This window comes from Mytilus galloprovincialis, chromosome 6 (genome assembly GCF_965363235.1).
Source record: "Mytilus galloprovincialis chromosome 6, xbMytGall1.hap1.1, whole genome shotgun sequence".
In the NCBI taxonomy this organism is placed as follows: Eukaryota; Metazoa; Mollusca; class Bivalvia; order Mytilida; family Mytilidae; genus Mytilus; species Mytilus galloprovincialis.
Genome location: NC_134843.1, coordinates 80026081 through 80043554, shown reverse-complemented (window position 1 = coordinate 80043554; position 17474 = coordinate 80026081). Strand labels below are relative to the sequence as shown.

The 17474-nt window shown below is 32.2% G+C and overlaps 1 protein-coding gene across 1 annotated transcript; it reads right to left on the bottom strand.

The window, feature by feature from the left end:
* LOC143078345 (uncharacterized) lies at positions 1-2309 on the bottom strand. The gene is made up of 5 exons (XM_076253232.1): positions 2231-2309; positions 1795-1932; positions 1259-1381; positions 657-774; positions 1-401 (listed from the first exon to the last, which is right to left on the bottom strand). Exons 1-5 carry the CDS (start codon positions 2292-2294, stop codon positions 176-178), a joined length of 669 nt encoding a protein of 222 aa, XP_076109347.1. The 5' UTR covers positions 2295-2309; the 3' UTR covers positions 1-175.
* Between the last annotated feature and the right edge of the window lie 15165 nt (positions 2310-17474).

Here is a 17474-nt window from a genome sequence, read left to right as displayed (position 1 = left end):
ATAACAACATTTGTATTTTATAAGAGTATTATATATGTAGAAATTAATATAATTTTCTTTACAGAATGAACTTTGTAAAACATAATGAAATCTTTTGTACTGAAAATATATACAAGATATCAAGGAAAAACAAGACTAAATTCTACAAATTCTATACTATGTTTAGTGAAATAGATCAGTGATAATAACAGTAGTAGAGCCTGTTATTTCTGCCTCCATCATTTAATGGGTGACTTCCACTGTTGCTATTTTTGTTGTTATTGTCCTCGTCATCTGTTTTGATGATCTCCTCTCTAGCAATCATCCCTTTTATCTGTTGGCATGGTGATGATGTAAAGCGTAGCAGATAGAATGGTTTCTCTGTTGGAAGGAGAATCTTAGTGCTATAGGATCCATCAGATCTATAAAAGAATGGAATAATTCTTTATGATTATATGCAATATACAGATATTGGAATGACATATGAAGAATAATTAATCACACCTCCCTCCCTCTCCTGGGACTTTTCATCTGTTATCTTCTCTAAAAAATATTAAGCACATGATGCATTTGCGTTGATATCATACATTTGGTCATTTATAATAGTTTTATATACATCTTGCATGTTAATTTACATTTTTACCCAACCAAATTGATTTAATTTCAAAATATATTACCTGCAACAGTAGTTTATGAGCGTATTTTTGCCAAATTCGCCACTTGGTAGTATCCCGTCCTTTTCATTGCTATTATTCTTATCTTCGTCATCCCAATAGATACTACCGGTCTGGAAACCTAACAAATAAAATGACACATCATATTCTAATAATCAACTGGTCTTTAGATCTTATATCAAGTAACCATTGTAGTCATATATTAAAAAAATAATTTAATAATAGGTTGTAGAAATATTCATTGATTTTATATCTGAGTCAAATAAAAAAGTGTTTGACAAAATTTACGTTGATGGGATATTCACATTTTTTAATTCATTTACATAGAATGTTTCGTAGTTTAGTATTTTTGTGATTTTACTTTTTGGACATTCAGAATAAAAATACGTTTGAAAATTCTAAAACAGCTCAGTTCTTTTCTTAAATAGTTATGTTTTTTTCTCTAATTAATTACAATATTGTATTATTTTTTTTTTAAATTTTAGTGTCTTATTGATAATTTGCAATCAAAAGAGAATATTAAAATGTTTCACATTTAAATCAAAAGATTGACTTTTGTTCATTTGTATACATTTTTACTAGGTATTCTTAAGGTTCATATATACCTGGTGGACAGGATATCCCTTGTCTTAGAATACAGTAATTTCCGTTTGGCCAACTTTGAGTTCCAGAGGTTGTTTGTTGGCCTTTGGTACAATAATAAAACTTCATGTTCGATCCAAAGGTACCTGTAAGTTATTGTTTTGCTAGACATAAATTAAACATGTCACATGTTGCAGTTATTAAATGGTAATTCTCGAGTCATTTTTGAAGCATTAATGTATTATTTCTTTTTTGTTAAATATGCATTTGAAAAGACACAACTGTTGTAAATATGTTTTTCAATCTCAATTTGCTGAAAATCCTTGAAACCCTGCATGCATGAACAGACCACATTGAAAATTACGAAAATAGTTTCGGAAACATGGTTTATCTAAGTGTAAACCAAAATAAAAGGTCTAATTGACCAATCCACTTCATGCATTTATAAATACTAGTATACACATCATATAACAATTATTCATAAATATCTTATTTTTATACACTAAAAAAGAGATCTAAATGTAACTTGACAATAATAAAAATTTGTAATAACTAATACCGTAGAAATGATGTCCAGTTGTAAGTTCGTTTTTATTGTTTGTGTCTTCATTATCTTGTTTTCTCCATCCTTCATGCCAACCAGTAGGACATCCGGTTTTGGCTTTCACTAGTGTATAGCTTCCTGCTGGCCATTGCACTGAATAATTTAAAAAAAAACTAAGTAAGCGTTGATAATTCATTGGATTCCTTACAAGATTGAAATAAAAACAACCAAGTTTGAGATAGCTTGACTATATCGGTGTGTCTTTATTGCTATTGTTTTTTAAGTTTAGGAATAAAAAAAATATTTTCCATTTAATACAAAACGATTTAATGAATTATATAATACGTTTTAAATTCATTATTATCAAATTTAAAAAAATAAAACGTTGCTGTTTACAATCGCCGAAAATGATAATAATTTGCAAAAGTATGTTCAGTTTAATGTTAGTTACCAGCATATGCAGAAGAAACCATGAGGATCGTTGTCAATATGGCCAGCATGTTTACGCAATGCATGTCAGTATCAAGGAGCTGTAATAATTGAATACACATTAAATATCTCTGGTATTTCAAAATATATCTACAGCTTAAGCTCTGAAACTTAATACAATGCATAAATGGTTCATAGCAACTTTACCACATTTTTGCAACAGCTTCCATTTCTTGCTGTGTTTAAGATCTTTAAAGGCATATGGCTGTAATTTGCAATTTAATGTGGTTATTGACTCTTTTCCACATTCCCCGTTTCCAATCTCATTTTATTCCATTTGGACCATATATTCACTAAATTAAAATCCATGTTGTTCTATCAATACTGTTAATATACGGTTGCTAACTGATTTTACCCTTACCTAACTCACTACGTGTGTTTTGATCATTGTACGGTATATGTATTCAAATTAAGCCAAAATGCTTCCATGCCTTGATTGATGATAAACGACATGGTTCTTCGTGTCTTTGTAGATTCTTTCCTTTCCTATCTTATTTTTCCAATTTAATAAATGATATATGCAACAACAGACATATTTAAAGTTAAAATAAAACTTATTTCAGTAAAAGAATTATGAAGCGAAATTAAAGAATTGAAATGATACCCTGTATTCCAAATATTTTTACTTTAAACTGATTTCTTAATAATTGTAATAAAAATGGTGAAAAAAATTGCATTTGATTACAAAATGAAAAAATTCTCAAAAGATCACAATGCAAAGTTACAGTTTCGATTTTTGTCTTCATCTGCGAATACTAAAACATTTTTTTTTTATATTCGTCTGATATGATATTTTTAGGCATCAGCTTACATCGAATATTCCTCTCAGCTATCATTTAGTTACAATTCGTTCATAAAAGGTTAATTGATTATGCAAAATATTCAAAAGAAAATGATTATTGTGATTTTGATTCGTATATGAAATAATCAAATTATCCTAGATTTTTTTTTAAATATTTCGATAAACTTCTTAAAAAAATACTATTATGAAGAAAATATAATATTTATCTAAAAGCCATGAAGTTAAAAAGTAATAAAGGTCTTACTTACTTTTGGATATCAATCTGTCGACTGTGATGGGATTATTATAATTGTTGAAATATATACGAGAAATATAAGAGCTTTATCCAATAGAATTTAAGCATCCTATGGCTTAGGGCATATCACGATTTTTATTATTAAGTATATGCAAAATAACAAGCCTTAAAAAGAAGAAGAGTGCTTAAATGAATTGATATACATAAATTATAAATATCCATTGAATGAAGCGTAACAAAAAATTAATTATTTTTTATGTGTTGAAATTCACGATTTTATTTTTGAAATTGCACATGACCGTGTCTTTCTATGGCATTGCTTGCAGGTGTAATCTGATATAGTAATATTGTTAAATAGATTATATGAAGGACAACTAACGTCAATACGATGTCAGATTAGCTGTTTATGAACTCTGATTGCTTTAGATATTTGTGAACATTTCACTTCTTATGTTCCCAATTTTTTAACAGATAAGTGCGTCTTGTTCTGGTGTTATTGTGCGTTCTTTTATTAAACCACAATTACAGTCTATTTTCTCCCGAATAAGACCTATGGAATTGGAGTTATCATCGGCTTTATACTTACACGAGCAAAACGACGTTTTTTCGCAAAAAACGGAGATTACTCCCAATTCATTGTTCGGGGCTGAGGGTCCTGTTTATCAATCGTTTGTATTTAGCTTTTTGTATTATTAATTTGTTTTCTTTTCGTGAATTTTCTATTTTTCGACTTGCTATAATCATCTTAATAATGTGTTATTGAATTCTTTTATTTGTTTTTGTGAATAATACTTTTACTGTTCACTCCTTTTGGTATCCATATCATGTGGCTCGGTACTTATACATCCCTTCATTCTGTTATTATATTATGGTTAATTTTTGTATTCTTGTTTTTCATGTTTGGAAATGTGGTTTGTTTATATGCCTTTTTGTTTTTCTTTTAACATATTTGTTTATTTTTATTGAGATTTAGATTTTAACACAATTTTAACCTGTGTACCCTTATTTTTTGACATGTTTATATTTTTTTTATTTGTTCAGACATCGTTGTAATTGAATTGTATGCGACTGTCACACAAATGGTGAAGTTGAAATCATCCCTTCATAAATTTTACGGACGCCATCACGAGTTGGTTGACCGTTATTGAATAACCGTTTCACAAATGATATCGGTTATGTTCCTTATGTCGTAACTACAATCCCCTTCCCTTTCAAGAATGTGACCTACCGAATTAGACTATTTACAGGAATGATTTGTTATCTCATCAGCAACACGACGGGTGCCACATGTGGAGCAGGATCTGCTTACCCTTCCGGAGCACCTGAGATCACACCTAGTTTTTGGTGGGGTTCGTGTTGTTTATTCTTTAATTTTCTATGTTGTGTCATGCGTACTATTGTTTGTCTGTTTGTCTTTTTCATTTTTAGCCATGGCGTTGTCAGTTTATTTACGATTTATGAGTTTGACTGTCCCTTTGGTGTCTTTCGTCCCTCTTTCACACAGGTGAAATGTGTGGCTAGCTATAAAACCAGGTTTGATCCACCAGTTAATACCTAAGAAAATGTCTGTACCAAGTCAGAAATATGAGAGTTGTTATACATATGTTTGAAGGTTTTGAGCTTTTGATTAATCCAATTTGAATAAGAAATTTCCGTTTTGAATTTTCCTCGTAGTTTTTTTTTTTTTTTTTTTTTTTTTTGTTATTTTACATTTTTGGAATTTCATTTTGGTAGTATACAGGTTTAATGGTCATGATAAACAGGTGATGGTCTAAAATCCAAGGACTTAGTTGAAAGACTTCACTTTGAATGATCTAAAAATCTAAATCTCCTGATTGCTCTAATTCATCATCCTGACTGTACAGTTATACTTTTTTTTATCGTTGCGAAAATGCACCTACAGAAAAGAGCAGACAAACAAAAAGACCTTACGTAAAGAATAACCTAAGCCTAATAGAGATACATAACTTAATTTCGTTTATTACGAATCGCCATGATTCTATAAATATTTGACAGTATTTCAGTGTCACCTAGAATATTTTATTGCGATTTAATTATCTGCCAAAATTAGAACCGCCTAAAATGTTTCGTTTACATTGTTGTCCTAAAGATTTGACAACCGCAAAAAATAAATCCGTTATACGATATTTTTGATGCTACATTACTTAGTTTTCTCGTAAAATTATATTCTAAATAAAGGAGAATCTTAGATATCTGTCATGCAAAAAAAATCCGTTAAGAATATTTACACTGATTCAAACAAAAGGTACACTAAAAAAGACATGACTTTTAGATCGATAACATATTTGTTGAGCTTTATCGGTTGATATTTCAACAGCCTTTTGTATTCTTATGTGCACAAATACTGTCACATACTGAACGACCGTTGAAGTCATGTGAGGTATAACTCCCGCACAACTTTCTCAGTAACAAAACGAAAAAAGCATTCGCAAAGTTCATTAATTTCATTTTAAGATATATGTGACCAGCCACGACATATCCAGGCTTATGGAGGTAGAACGTCATTGTGAGAAAAACGCCGTTAACTATATGTGACTAGCCACTTCTAGACTAAGGAGGGTACATTGTCTAAAATTTGCTTTTTGTATAATTATCTAGAATATTCCGAAACAAAACTCTCTGTCATGTTATTATGACATATTATATATATATGACACCCAGTGACAAAAATGACTACACAAATATTTTAATGTACCGCTTTATAAATCATGAATCAATGAATCAACGAAATATAACTATTAAATAATTAAAATTGCCTTAAAACATTAAAAATTTCAAATATGACACAAGACAACGACTGACCAGATCTTTACTTGGAACGAGTATTTTTCACATACAGGGGACTAAAACAAAAGGCAACAGTTATTTATCGATGTTCAAATTTAATTTCATGATTATGTGTTTATAATTCGACCTCATGGAATCGATATTCATGTGAACAAAAATTAAGGAAAATTTAAAGGCGAATTTATGGTTTGAAAAAAGGGGGGGGCATATTATTTTTTTAAATTGGTCTAAAATTTTTACCTTAAACAATTGGCATTTAAAATTCACGATTTTATACCCTCTTTTATTTCACCAACCCTGGTTATGACCCTTGAATGTGATTATAAGTCCTGAATTTTTTTATTTTTTTTTAGATATTCAGTTCATTTATTCCAACCTTTCCAATTACACACATGAGATTTTTTGTATGTTCAACAGTTGATGACTTTACAGAGTTGGTCTAATTAGAATTCACTCTAATTATTGATCTAACTTCCTTTTCTAAGCAAACCACCTACAACCTCCTATGAAAATAACCTAAATTTTAATTATTTGCTTTATTTCAACTATGGTCAAGTATCTTTAATTCAAAATCTGTTGACTTGCATGGTATTTGCTGGAAGTTTCTGAATCAGTTTTGTTGCGAAATTTTACACTATTGTTCGTTCAAGACCAGTAGGGTTAAGCTTTATAACAAATTACCCCTCGTCTCACACATTAGTTAAGTGCCTGTCCCAAGTCGGGAGCATATGATTCAATGGTAGTCATTTGGTTGGGTTGTTGTCTCTTTTACATGTACCCCATTTTCATTCTCAATTTTATTTTTATTGGTTCCTGTTTGTCAAAATTATTTCTTAGTTTGTGGTTTAAGCCTAAATCGTGCATGGGTTTTCTAATCTATTTGTTTTAAATATGTGTTCATGCTGCTGGCTTTTATCATTGTTGACAGCTTGCTATAGAGTATGGGGATTGCTCAAGGGAGAAGGTTGTAAAAAGACCAATAGTAGATACATCATTTTTTGTACTTTGTGTATATTTGTCTCATTGGCAATTATACCACAACTCCTTATTTGAGTTCATCTGACACAAAAAAACTATCATTTTCCTAAATCTTCTCTCATTTTATAATTGAAATATACCCATGGAAGAAATATACCTTAAAATTAAACTGCATTAATGTATCTATTGTATTAGTATGAAGGTGGGTACGAGGGTCCTGATCCCGAGTCCCGGGCTTAAAAACAAGGCATACTGAGGTCCCAAATTTAAATTAATTTAAATCCGGACATCCCGAAATTCGAAAAAAGAATTCCCGGATCCTGAAATGGTCAATCCCGGAATCATGAGCTTAAATAGTTATCAAAAGTACCAGGATTATAATTTTATACGCCAGACGCGCGTTTCGTCCACACAAGACCCACCAGTGACGCTCAAATCAAAATAGTTAAAAAGCCAAACAAATACAAAGTTGAAGAGCATTGAGGACCCAAAATTCCAAAAAGTTTTGCCAAATACGGCTAAGGTAATCTACTCCTGGGGTAAGAAAATCCTTAGTTTTTTGAAAAATTCAAAAGTTTTGTAAACAGAAAATTTATAAAAATCATATAATTGATATTCATGTCAACACCGAAGTGCTGACTACTGGGCTGGTGATACCCTCGGGGACGAAACGTCCACCAGCAGTGGCATCGACCTAGTGGTGTAAATAGTTATCAAAAGTACCAGGATAATAATTTTATACGCCAGACGCGCGTTTCGTCCACACAAGACCCACCAGTGACGCTCAAATCAAAATAGTTTAAAAGCCAACACACCCGATCCAGGAGTGACGATAAGGGCCCTATCCACCCTCTATAAACAATTGTTTTCTTATTTTCCCCTATCAGGGACGGTTTTGAATACAAATAGTGTTGGGTAAAATTTGTTCCAATATCATACATGCTTTTCTATACATGTGATGTCCCTTATTTGTGATTAAAATATGTTGCGAAGAATACAAACTTTTCATTGCAGCTGTATCCCTTTTCATCAATGCTAAAAGAGGGACGAAAGATACCAAAGGGACAGTCAAACTCATAAATCTGTTGTGTCGTGTGTGCTGTTGTTTGTTTTTCTTTTTCATTTTTAGCCATGGCGTTGTCAGTTTGTTTTAGATTTATGAGTTTGACTGTCCCTTTGGTATCTTTCGTCCCTCTTTTTTTCACCATTTGGAACTCTTGGTTTAATAGCTTCTTTGTGAGCAGCAACCCTCTATCAAGAAAAGTCATGATAGGAAATGCAAGCACGGGAATATCGTATCAATTGGGAGATATATACCCCGTATGCAGGTGCTGCTGGAATGTTGCTACTTAGAAATGGAAAGTTCACAATTGGAAAGCTGAAATCATCCCTTTTGTCGTAAAGTTTTGTTTTCAACCGACCCTCATTGTCAATTTCTAGATGTAAGTCAAGATATGCTAATTTGGAAGAACATTGATCAATTTGCCGGGAAAAGGTGATGCAGAGATTAATCGCTAAATAAATTGCAAACATGAAGAGATTTTCAAACATTTATGGAGTCCCTTAAGTGCCATGTAAATAAAATAGATATTGTCATTTGCCGGAAATTTAATGTCATGCGGATCAGTTTGAAAAATCGTGCGCACAATTTATGCTTGTGCACAACTTGAAATAAAATGATTCGCCTTAGCGCAGCCTAATACGAAAAATTTGAAATGGGCAAAACCCCGCTATCATGTTTAAACACGTCACATTGTGTATGTAGGTGCCTGGAGACCATTAGTTTTCTCTTTTGAATTGTTTTACATTGTCATTTTGTGGCCTTTTATAGCTGACTATACGGTATGGGCATTGTTCATTGTCGAAGGCCGTACAGTGACCTATAGGTTTTAATTTCTGTGCCATTTTGGTCTCTTCTGGAGAGTTGTCTCATTGGCAATCTGAAAAATATACAACAACAAATATGCAATATTACAATGACAAACAGGACAGAACGGAATAATAGTACATCCAATTGCTATGTTCTTTTGTAAATACATTAGAGTACAACTGACTTATTTTATCATGTTAACGTAAACAAAAACATACTAATGCTGAAATTCAAACATGTTTCTTTTGTACAAGTTTCAACTATTTTTATTTTAGTCACGAAATCCATTTGTCAAATTGATGAAAATTTGATAAAAGCGTTATCTGTCTCAAAAATAAAAATTCCTTGACATCATTATTGACTTTAGTATCCTTTTTTATTTGATCTTACCACATCTTATTATTTTAGTATGTAAATGTTAAATCGCATGGATACCAATGGCTCCGAATCTCAATAAAAAGTTATTAAAGGTAACAGGATTATAATTTAGTACGTTAGACGCGCGTTTCGTCTACATAAGACTCATCAGTAACACTCATATTTATAAAGCTAAACATGTACAAAGTTGAAGAGCATTGAGGATCCAAAATTCCAAAATAGTTGTGCCAAAAACGCATGACCCACCATTCATTTTGATAAATGTTTCTTTCAACAAAATCGGGTGTATGTCTTAAAATAACAAAACTTGTCTTCGGTTCATTGACTAAAGGGGTTTCTGTGGTCGAGTAGTCTAAGAAGTTGAACTACTTTATTTCTAGCCTTTTTCGTCCATGTGACAACACACTGAAACAAAAACATATGTTGGTTCAATCCAAAATTGTTCCATGTATACAAAGATACGAAGATGTTGCACGATTGCCAAATAGACAAAATTCCACCAGAGACCATATAACGCAGACATTAACAACTAAACCATGTCTCAATGAGGACTTCTTCAATGAGCAAAGCCTATATTGAAATCACAAATGTAAAACATTTCAAACGAGCTTACTGCCTCAGTATGTGTGTGTGCGGTAAAGGGTGAGGGTAAAACCGCCATAGAAGTGTTTATTTTTAGATGCAAATGAGCCATTATTGATATTTTGTTCAACCGACGTATTATAAAAAGTAAAATCATAAAAATACTGAACTCCGAGGAAAATTCATAAAGGAAAGTCCCTAATCAAATGGCAAAATCGAAAGCTCAAACATATCATACGAACGGATAACAACTATCATATCCCATACTTGGTACATGCATTTTCTTATGTACCAAATGGTTGATTGAACCTGGTTTTATAGCTAGCTAAACCTCTCACTTGTATGACAGTCGCATCAAATTACCTTTTTCAAGCTTATTTTCACCATCGTATTGTTTTCTTCTTTTCACATGGGAACTGTAAAGTTCGAATGGGAACTATAAAATTCCCGTGGGAAAAGTACTTTTATCGGTGGGAACATTTTTCCAGGGGAACTTCTAATATGTCCATGGGAAATGTACTTTCAATCAGCTGTGGTGACAACAGTAACATGTTTGGACACATGGGGGAAAATTATTTTTTTTGTGTGATCAATTACTTGGCCTAAAAATATTTGTGTTATCTTGTAAATCGACAAAGTCAGATTTGCCAATTCTGGAATGGCAAATTTGTCCCGCACTGTGTTAATTTATGACATGAATATAAAAGGCATTTTACCGGTCAGTTCGATATCTAGAAGTGATGTTTGCTCCATAGAATCTGTCATCAATGTATAGGGTTTATAATCGCTACCTGAGTTACAACAAACAATACGTTAGATGCTGAATAAGGCGTGTCCTTCTTTCCCATGAAAAGTTAAGTTAACGTTGGCGAGATAACACTTCATAGAACCATTTATTTCCACCGAAATGTTGATAAAAACCAATCAATCACAGCCTCCTGACCTTAATTTAGCCATTTGTTTAGCCATATATTTTAAGTAGGAGAATCCAATTTAAGAATTGTTGCCAGCATTGACCAGGGTTTCAGATAGATTATTTTCATGGTAGGTTGTCAAATAAAATTAAGAGCATTTTGGTGTATTTCAACAATGTGCAAATATGCGTAAAGATATCTATGCAGTTTCAAATACAAATTCAATCGTTGACAAATATTGTGAGTCACGGTATTTACGTTGGTGCTACAAGACCGATATATCACACACCCTATCACACATCAATACGAAGACGATCAACGTATAACCAATTTGTTGGAAAAAACAGAAGGATTAGATTATTATATTCTGTGTCGACTATAGAAATTTAAGCTCATGTACTATCATAGATGCGGATCCTTAGTCGATGACTTTGTGGAGGTTTCTTCCAGGAAGAAGGCATCTTCAGCTCAGTAGTTAGCATGTCTATACTGACATGAGTTATTTTTTATTTTGTCATAATTTTAAATTAACTATTAACTATAGTTGTTAATGTCTGTGTCATTTTGGTCTCTTGTGGACAGTTGTCTCATTGGCAATCATACCACATCTTTTTTTATATTAACAAAACTTAATTTTTTTCTGAAATACTATGGATATTTTACCCAAGGAAAAGATAACCTTAGCTGTTGATGACAAAACCTTTCGAAATGTTGGGTCCTGCGTGCTCTTCTACTTCATAGTTCATTTTGCCTTTTTAACTTTTTTAATTTGAGCTTCATTGATGACTTTTTCGTAGACTTAAGATAGTTCAGGGGTATAGAAAAAAATGACAGATTTTTCTTTATACTTTTCCAAAATGAAGATTTTACTATGCTTGTTTAAAAGTATGGTTCACCGCGCTATTTTTCAAGGTACGAGTCGTTCAAAATTGTTAACATTTGCTTAGATTTTCCATGAAAAAAAACACATTTTTGTGCATAAAAAGAAATCTATGAGACTGAATTTTGAAATAAAGTATGAGAAGATAGGTTTTATAATATTTTTTAATAAAATGAGACAATCCGTTGTTTTACAAAGAGGCAGTCGTCGGAACGACTGTTAAAGAGCGTTAGCACACCAATGAAGGTTACAAAAAACCTGCAACCGCAGGCAGTTCGAAGTTACTTTGTAGCTGTTTCCTCTTCAATTACGACGCCAGTACTTTTCGCAACCAGCGTGGTACACATCAGAGTGGCGTCGTCAGTAGGAGCTGGCATCTTTCGTCAGCCGACGTATGGTTTATTTGATTCTTCAAGGAGACAAAATATGACACAAAGACCCCCACAATCATGTAAATAACCTCAGATATGGTGGATCATCACCGTGTTAAAAGGACTGTCCGATTATGGTATCAAGCACCGAATTGTCAACTTTTAGAATACAATATAAATGCTATGGATTTTCTATAAAATTTCCACATGATTAGTATTGAAACAAATAAAGAAACAATTACAAGAATTATCAAGGTATAAATTCTAAAAATATAATTGCATACAATTAACCCTAAACTAGTACATAAAAGATCGTCATATAACACTCTTATATTAAGGGTATGGGAGGGCGGGTTAATACTTTTCTCTTAAATCTATCGAAATCGTTGATCGACGCTTCAACTCGAAAATAGATACATCTTATATATAAAAGAACTAAGTGTTTACCGTGTAAAAACCAATCTTGAAGTGAAAATTGCAGGTATGTAATTTAACATAAATTACATTTATGTTTCAGAATTATCCCTAATTTTTATTGGATAACAACGCTTGTGCGTCATACTAAAATTCACCTTCATATCCAAATGAAGTTTAAAATTCATGATGACACGTGCTAAAACCAAAAAGTGCAGAGGTTATTTAAAAATATAAATGATACAAATCAATTTTTCATTATCATAGCACAAACAAATGTAATTATAAGCATTGAACGCTTCTTAAAGGAATTTCATAGGGTTGTAAAAGCGTTGACTGTGCTCACATTTTTAAAATGAAGCGTTTGCGCGCTTCATACAAAATGTACTTCGGTCAACGCTTTTACATCCCACAATAAATTTACAAAAAGAAACATTCAATTCTTAAATGTATCAAAGAAACACAAAAAAAATCACACGGACAAATTAAAGCAAATATGAAAGATAATACAAACAACACACTGACGGGATGCATAAGTACAGAGCCACATCTAATGGATATCACCAAAAACAGACCAAATAGTAAAAGTAATATTAATAAAGACAAATAAAAAGACCGTATAACATCATAGATAGATATACTTTTTAAGAAGATGTGGTATGAGTGCCAATGAGACAACTCTCCATCCAAGTCATAATTTTTAAGAGAAGACCATTATAGGTCAAAGTACGATCTTCAACACGGATCCTTAGCTCACACCGAACAGAAAGCTATAAAGAGTGCGAAAAACTACTAGTGTAAAACCATTCAAACGAGAAAACCAATCTATATAAAAACGCGAAACAATAAACACTTATGAACCACATCAACAAACGACAACCACTGAACATCAGGGTCGTGACATAGAACAGGTGCAAACAAATGCAGCGGGTTGAAACGTTTAAGGTGGCTGGGGCGTCCTAATCAAAATTGATAGAACTTTTTGATAACTTGTCAAAATGAAGTTTATATCATGCTTTTTCAAAACTGTATTAAAGTGAATGGGTCACCGGACTTTTTTTCACGCTACAGGTTGTGCAAAATTATCAGATATTGTATAGATTATACATGGAAAATCAAATTTTGTGTGATAAAAAGAAAACGTACTATTAGAACTTTAAGATAAAATGTGAGAAGATTGCTCTTATAACATGCATTCAGATAAGAAAAAGAAAAAATGGGGTCACCGAATTTGTTTTCTTGCTACATATAAAAAATAGGTAAATTCCTAACACTTTTTATTATAAAAATTTCTTTATCTAAGTTATCTGCCCTTATTTGGCAAAGTTGAAAAAATATAATCAACCACAAGCAATGTGTTTTTGAGAAATTACAACTGTAATTATGATAAATCACACAATTTTCTATATTTATATTAAAAGTCTTTTACATAAATTACATACAACTCTCAAAATTTGCACATTTCATCAAATATCTATCCCAAAGTTATCTGCTTTTTCAAAATCCAAGATGGAGGAAGACACCCCAGCCACCCTAAATAGGTTCCCACCTCCACCATTACCAGAGAAGCAAGGTTCAATGTTGTGTTGCTCCTATCAAAAAGTTAAAAATAGCCAAATAAAATACAATATAGACCTTACAGTATTTGTTTGCTTTAATAATTACAAACGTTTAATTTAATTGGTTTTCCAAAACTTCAAGTCGCCATAGTACCATTACTTAAGTGAAACAATTAACGTAAATGTATGAAAGTGAGGCAGAAGATGTTTCATCAGTTTTTTGGTTTCTTACATCCCTTGCTTGCAAAACATTTTTATGGTAAGATATATTTACACAATAATAGAAAAAAAGCGGATTGCTTATGGAAAGTACACTATAGCCAGAAATTAGTAGTACTTTTGCTACTTATTATTCATAATGTGTAAATAAGGATTGTACCACGTGATACTAGTTTGAACTGGACTGGCTTGATATCATTAAAATCTTTAAAACACGGAAATTATAAGTTGACCGTCACAGAGTCCTTGTTTATGATCAAACTCCGAGGCAGTTCCAGTTTCGATCAGCTTATGGGTCCGCATACTACTCTACACTAATTGATGGAGTAAGGAAAATAGTTTCGGAACGGAAACGATCACTGTACTCAGATATTTCCGTAAAGTTGTCAGGCGGTCAAAATCAAAATAATGAACGCGAAGTAAGTGAATTTTTCATGTTTTCGTGAGTTTATTCTTCTTGAAATAGGGGCATTTTAACTTTACGTGGGAGCCTAAAGTTTAATAACTACGCATACAAGGTTTGGGCTTGCTTGTTCTCTGAACATTTCAAGTTTTATCCCGGCAACCTGTTTTTGTAATGACCTTGTTAGCCAATTTTCAACAACGACAGTCATTATGTTTCGTTTAAATGGTGTAGATTGTTGTGCAAATTTATTTTCTGTCCCGGCAACCTGTCTATCACTTAAATTAATGTTAAAACAGACATTTTTTTCAAAATTCCCTATCATTTTATTATAATTCCCGTGACCAGTATTAGATTTATTTAGTATAATATTCAAATAAGCAAAGTGGCGTTGATTTCTGGACTATGATATTTTTATATGTTAAACTCGAATCTTTTTGGCTTTTTCTATCTTGTATATCAGTTTTATGTGCCTCAATAAACAAGGATGAATAATTAATTTAAAGAAAAAAATTTGATTCAATCACGCCTCATCAAGGTACATTTACAAAGTACGAATAGGATGCTGGTATGCTCAGTGGTTATGACATTTTTCAATAACAGTCAAAATTTCTAAACCTTCATCGTGGTCACTTTTCTACTTTGCAGAATCTACCATTCGAAGCGCTTTTCTATGTCTACCTTCTACAAAGACTACTATTATAAAGCCGATGAAATTGTTGAATTGCTATATGACCAAAAAGGGTCGATATACATGTAAGGTGGACTTTGCACTAGGAAGTTGAAACCTTGGTTTCTTTATAATAACAAAATTTAAAAAAAGACAGAAAGTTTTAGAAATGTTTGGTATATATATCAGTACCGAAGTTCTGACTACTGAGCAGATGATACCGTAAATATGTTTTCGTCCAGATTATGCAGGTGATATTTGTAACTGAATTGCATGCATTATAACGTGTCCCTTAAGTTCAGTGTGTGCCTAGCGCAATCAAAACAATACAAGACAGTAAAAAACAGGTTATTACATTAGATATGTATATGTTTGTTCTCAAAATCGCCTGATTTCGCTCTCTAAAATTAACGAATTTTTGTTTTACCCAAAAACAAATATGTGTACGTACTAAGTAGCTATATTAACTACCGTTAGGTGAAAAAAGGTAGATAACTCTGCTTGAATAAATTCTTCACTTCCGGTGGTCAAAACCTGTAAGTCCAGTCAACTTTTATTCTGTTCAATTTCGGTCATACAACAGACACATAGAGGTTAAATTCCCACTGGTCTAAAAAGGTAGGGATATAAGCTATATCTACATGTATGCATGATGGCTGTAATTGCAATTTATGTGTTGAAACTGGCCTCACAACTTTGTCACTCCGGGTAGTCGGTGTTTGATTTTGTTATCAAATTAAGATTTCTTTTAAGAAGAAGGTCAAATTTAGCCCCATTTGCCCTCAACTATCTCGTTTATAGTACAAAAGATATTGTGCTCTACTTTTGTACAATTTAAGCCTGCTATATCTGGCCAAAAGCTGAGTTTAAAATTGAAGTGGTCAAATTTCATTTTTTTAATGGCTACCTTTGTATAGTCCTTTTCAAAGTATGATAAAATACTTGTCAAGAATATTAATTTGTATGTTAAATAGAACATTGCATTAACATTAACAGCTATATTTATGACCATGGTGATTCTGTAATTCATAATAATAAGTTTAAAAAAAGGGGGGAACATTCTACACGTTCGCACCTCGCACGTTCGCACCCAAGGTCCGTTCGCACTCTACAAGTTTGCCCCCAATTTTAATTCAAATTCCAGTTGAACAATTAGAAAATCATGATTGTTGTTTTAAATTACTTTGGTGTAAATACTGAATGTATTTATAGCTTGGTATGAGTAAAACATTGAAGATTTTAAATGAAAAACATAAAAGATAATTGTTTTTAATAGCTTGGTTCTCTTGATCTGAAACCATGAAACAATAAAATATAGCAATATACGAATTATAACCAAAACATGATAAAATTTATTCAACACACAAAAAAAAAAACGTAGTCAGAATCTCACTTTATTTTGAAACAAGCCAGTCAGTGTTCAGTTATAGCAATACACCAACCAAAACATGATTAAGAGTTATTCAACACAAAATAAAACTTTGACAGAATCCCACTCATGACTTTTTTTAGAAAGGATTATTTTTATTTTTTTTTACCAATACACTTTCCGAAACATGATTAAGATTTATTCAACACAAAAAAAATGCTGTCTCACTTTATTTTGAGACAATGACAACAATATACTTATAAGAATACACTTGCCAAAACTTGATTACAAAGTTATTAAACACAAAACCAATTAAAATTGGGCGCGAACATGTAGGGTGCGAAAGTGAAAGGGGGCGAACATGAATGGGTGCGAACGTGAATGGGCGCGAACGGACCCGGATTCAACATTCTACATCAAACATTATTCAACAGTTTTTTTGCTAAACTAATTTTTGGTATGCATGCAAGTCAACCATGATGCTATAGCGTGCATACTGTTTTCATTGCAGTCACACAGCTACTTCTTGTTTACTGATACTGAGCGCAGTCGACATACACCTTCGAATTTCCTAGAAGTCTAGATCTCCATCTAGTTCACCCAAATGATGGATTTAATTTTTACTATCAAAAATGGTCAGGAGCAATATAATGTTGGTGTTGAATGGATTCATTTCAAATTTGAGTCTAGTGTTTTAACGGTTTGTGATTTTAATAGCTTGATAAGTATAAAATTCTTTCTTGTAGATATATAT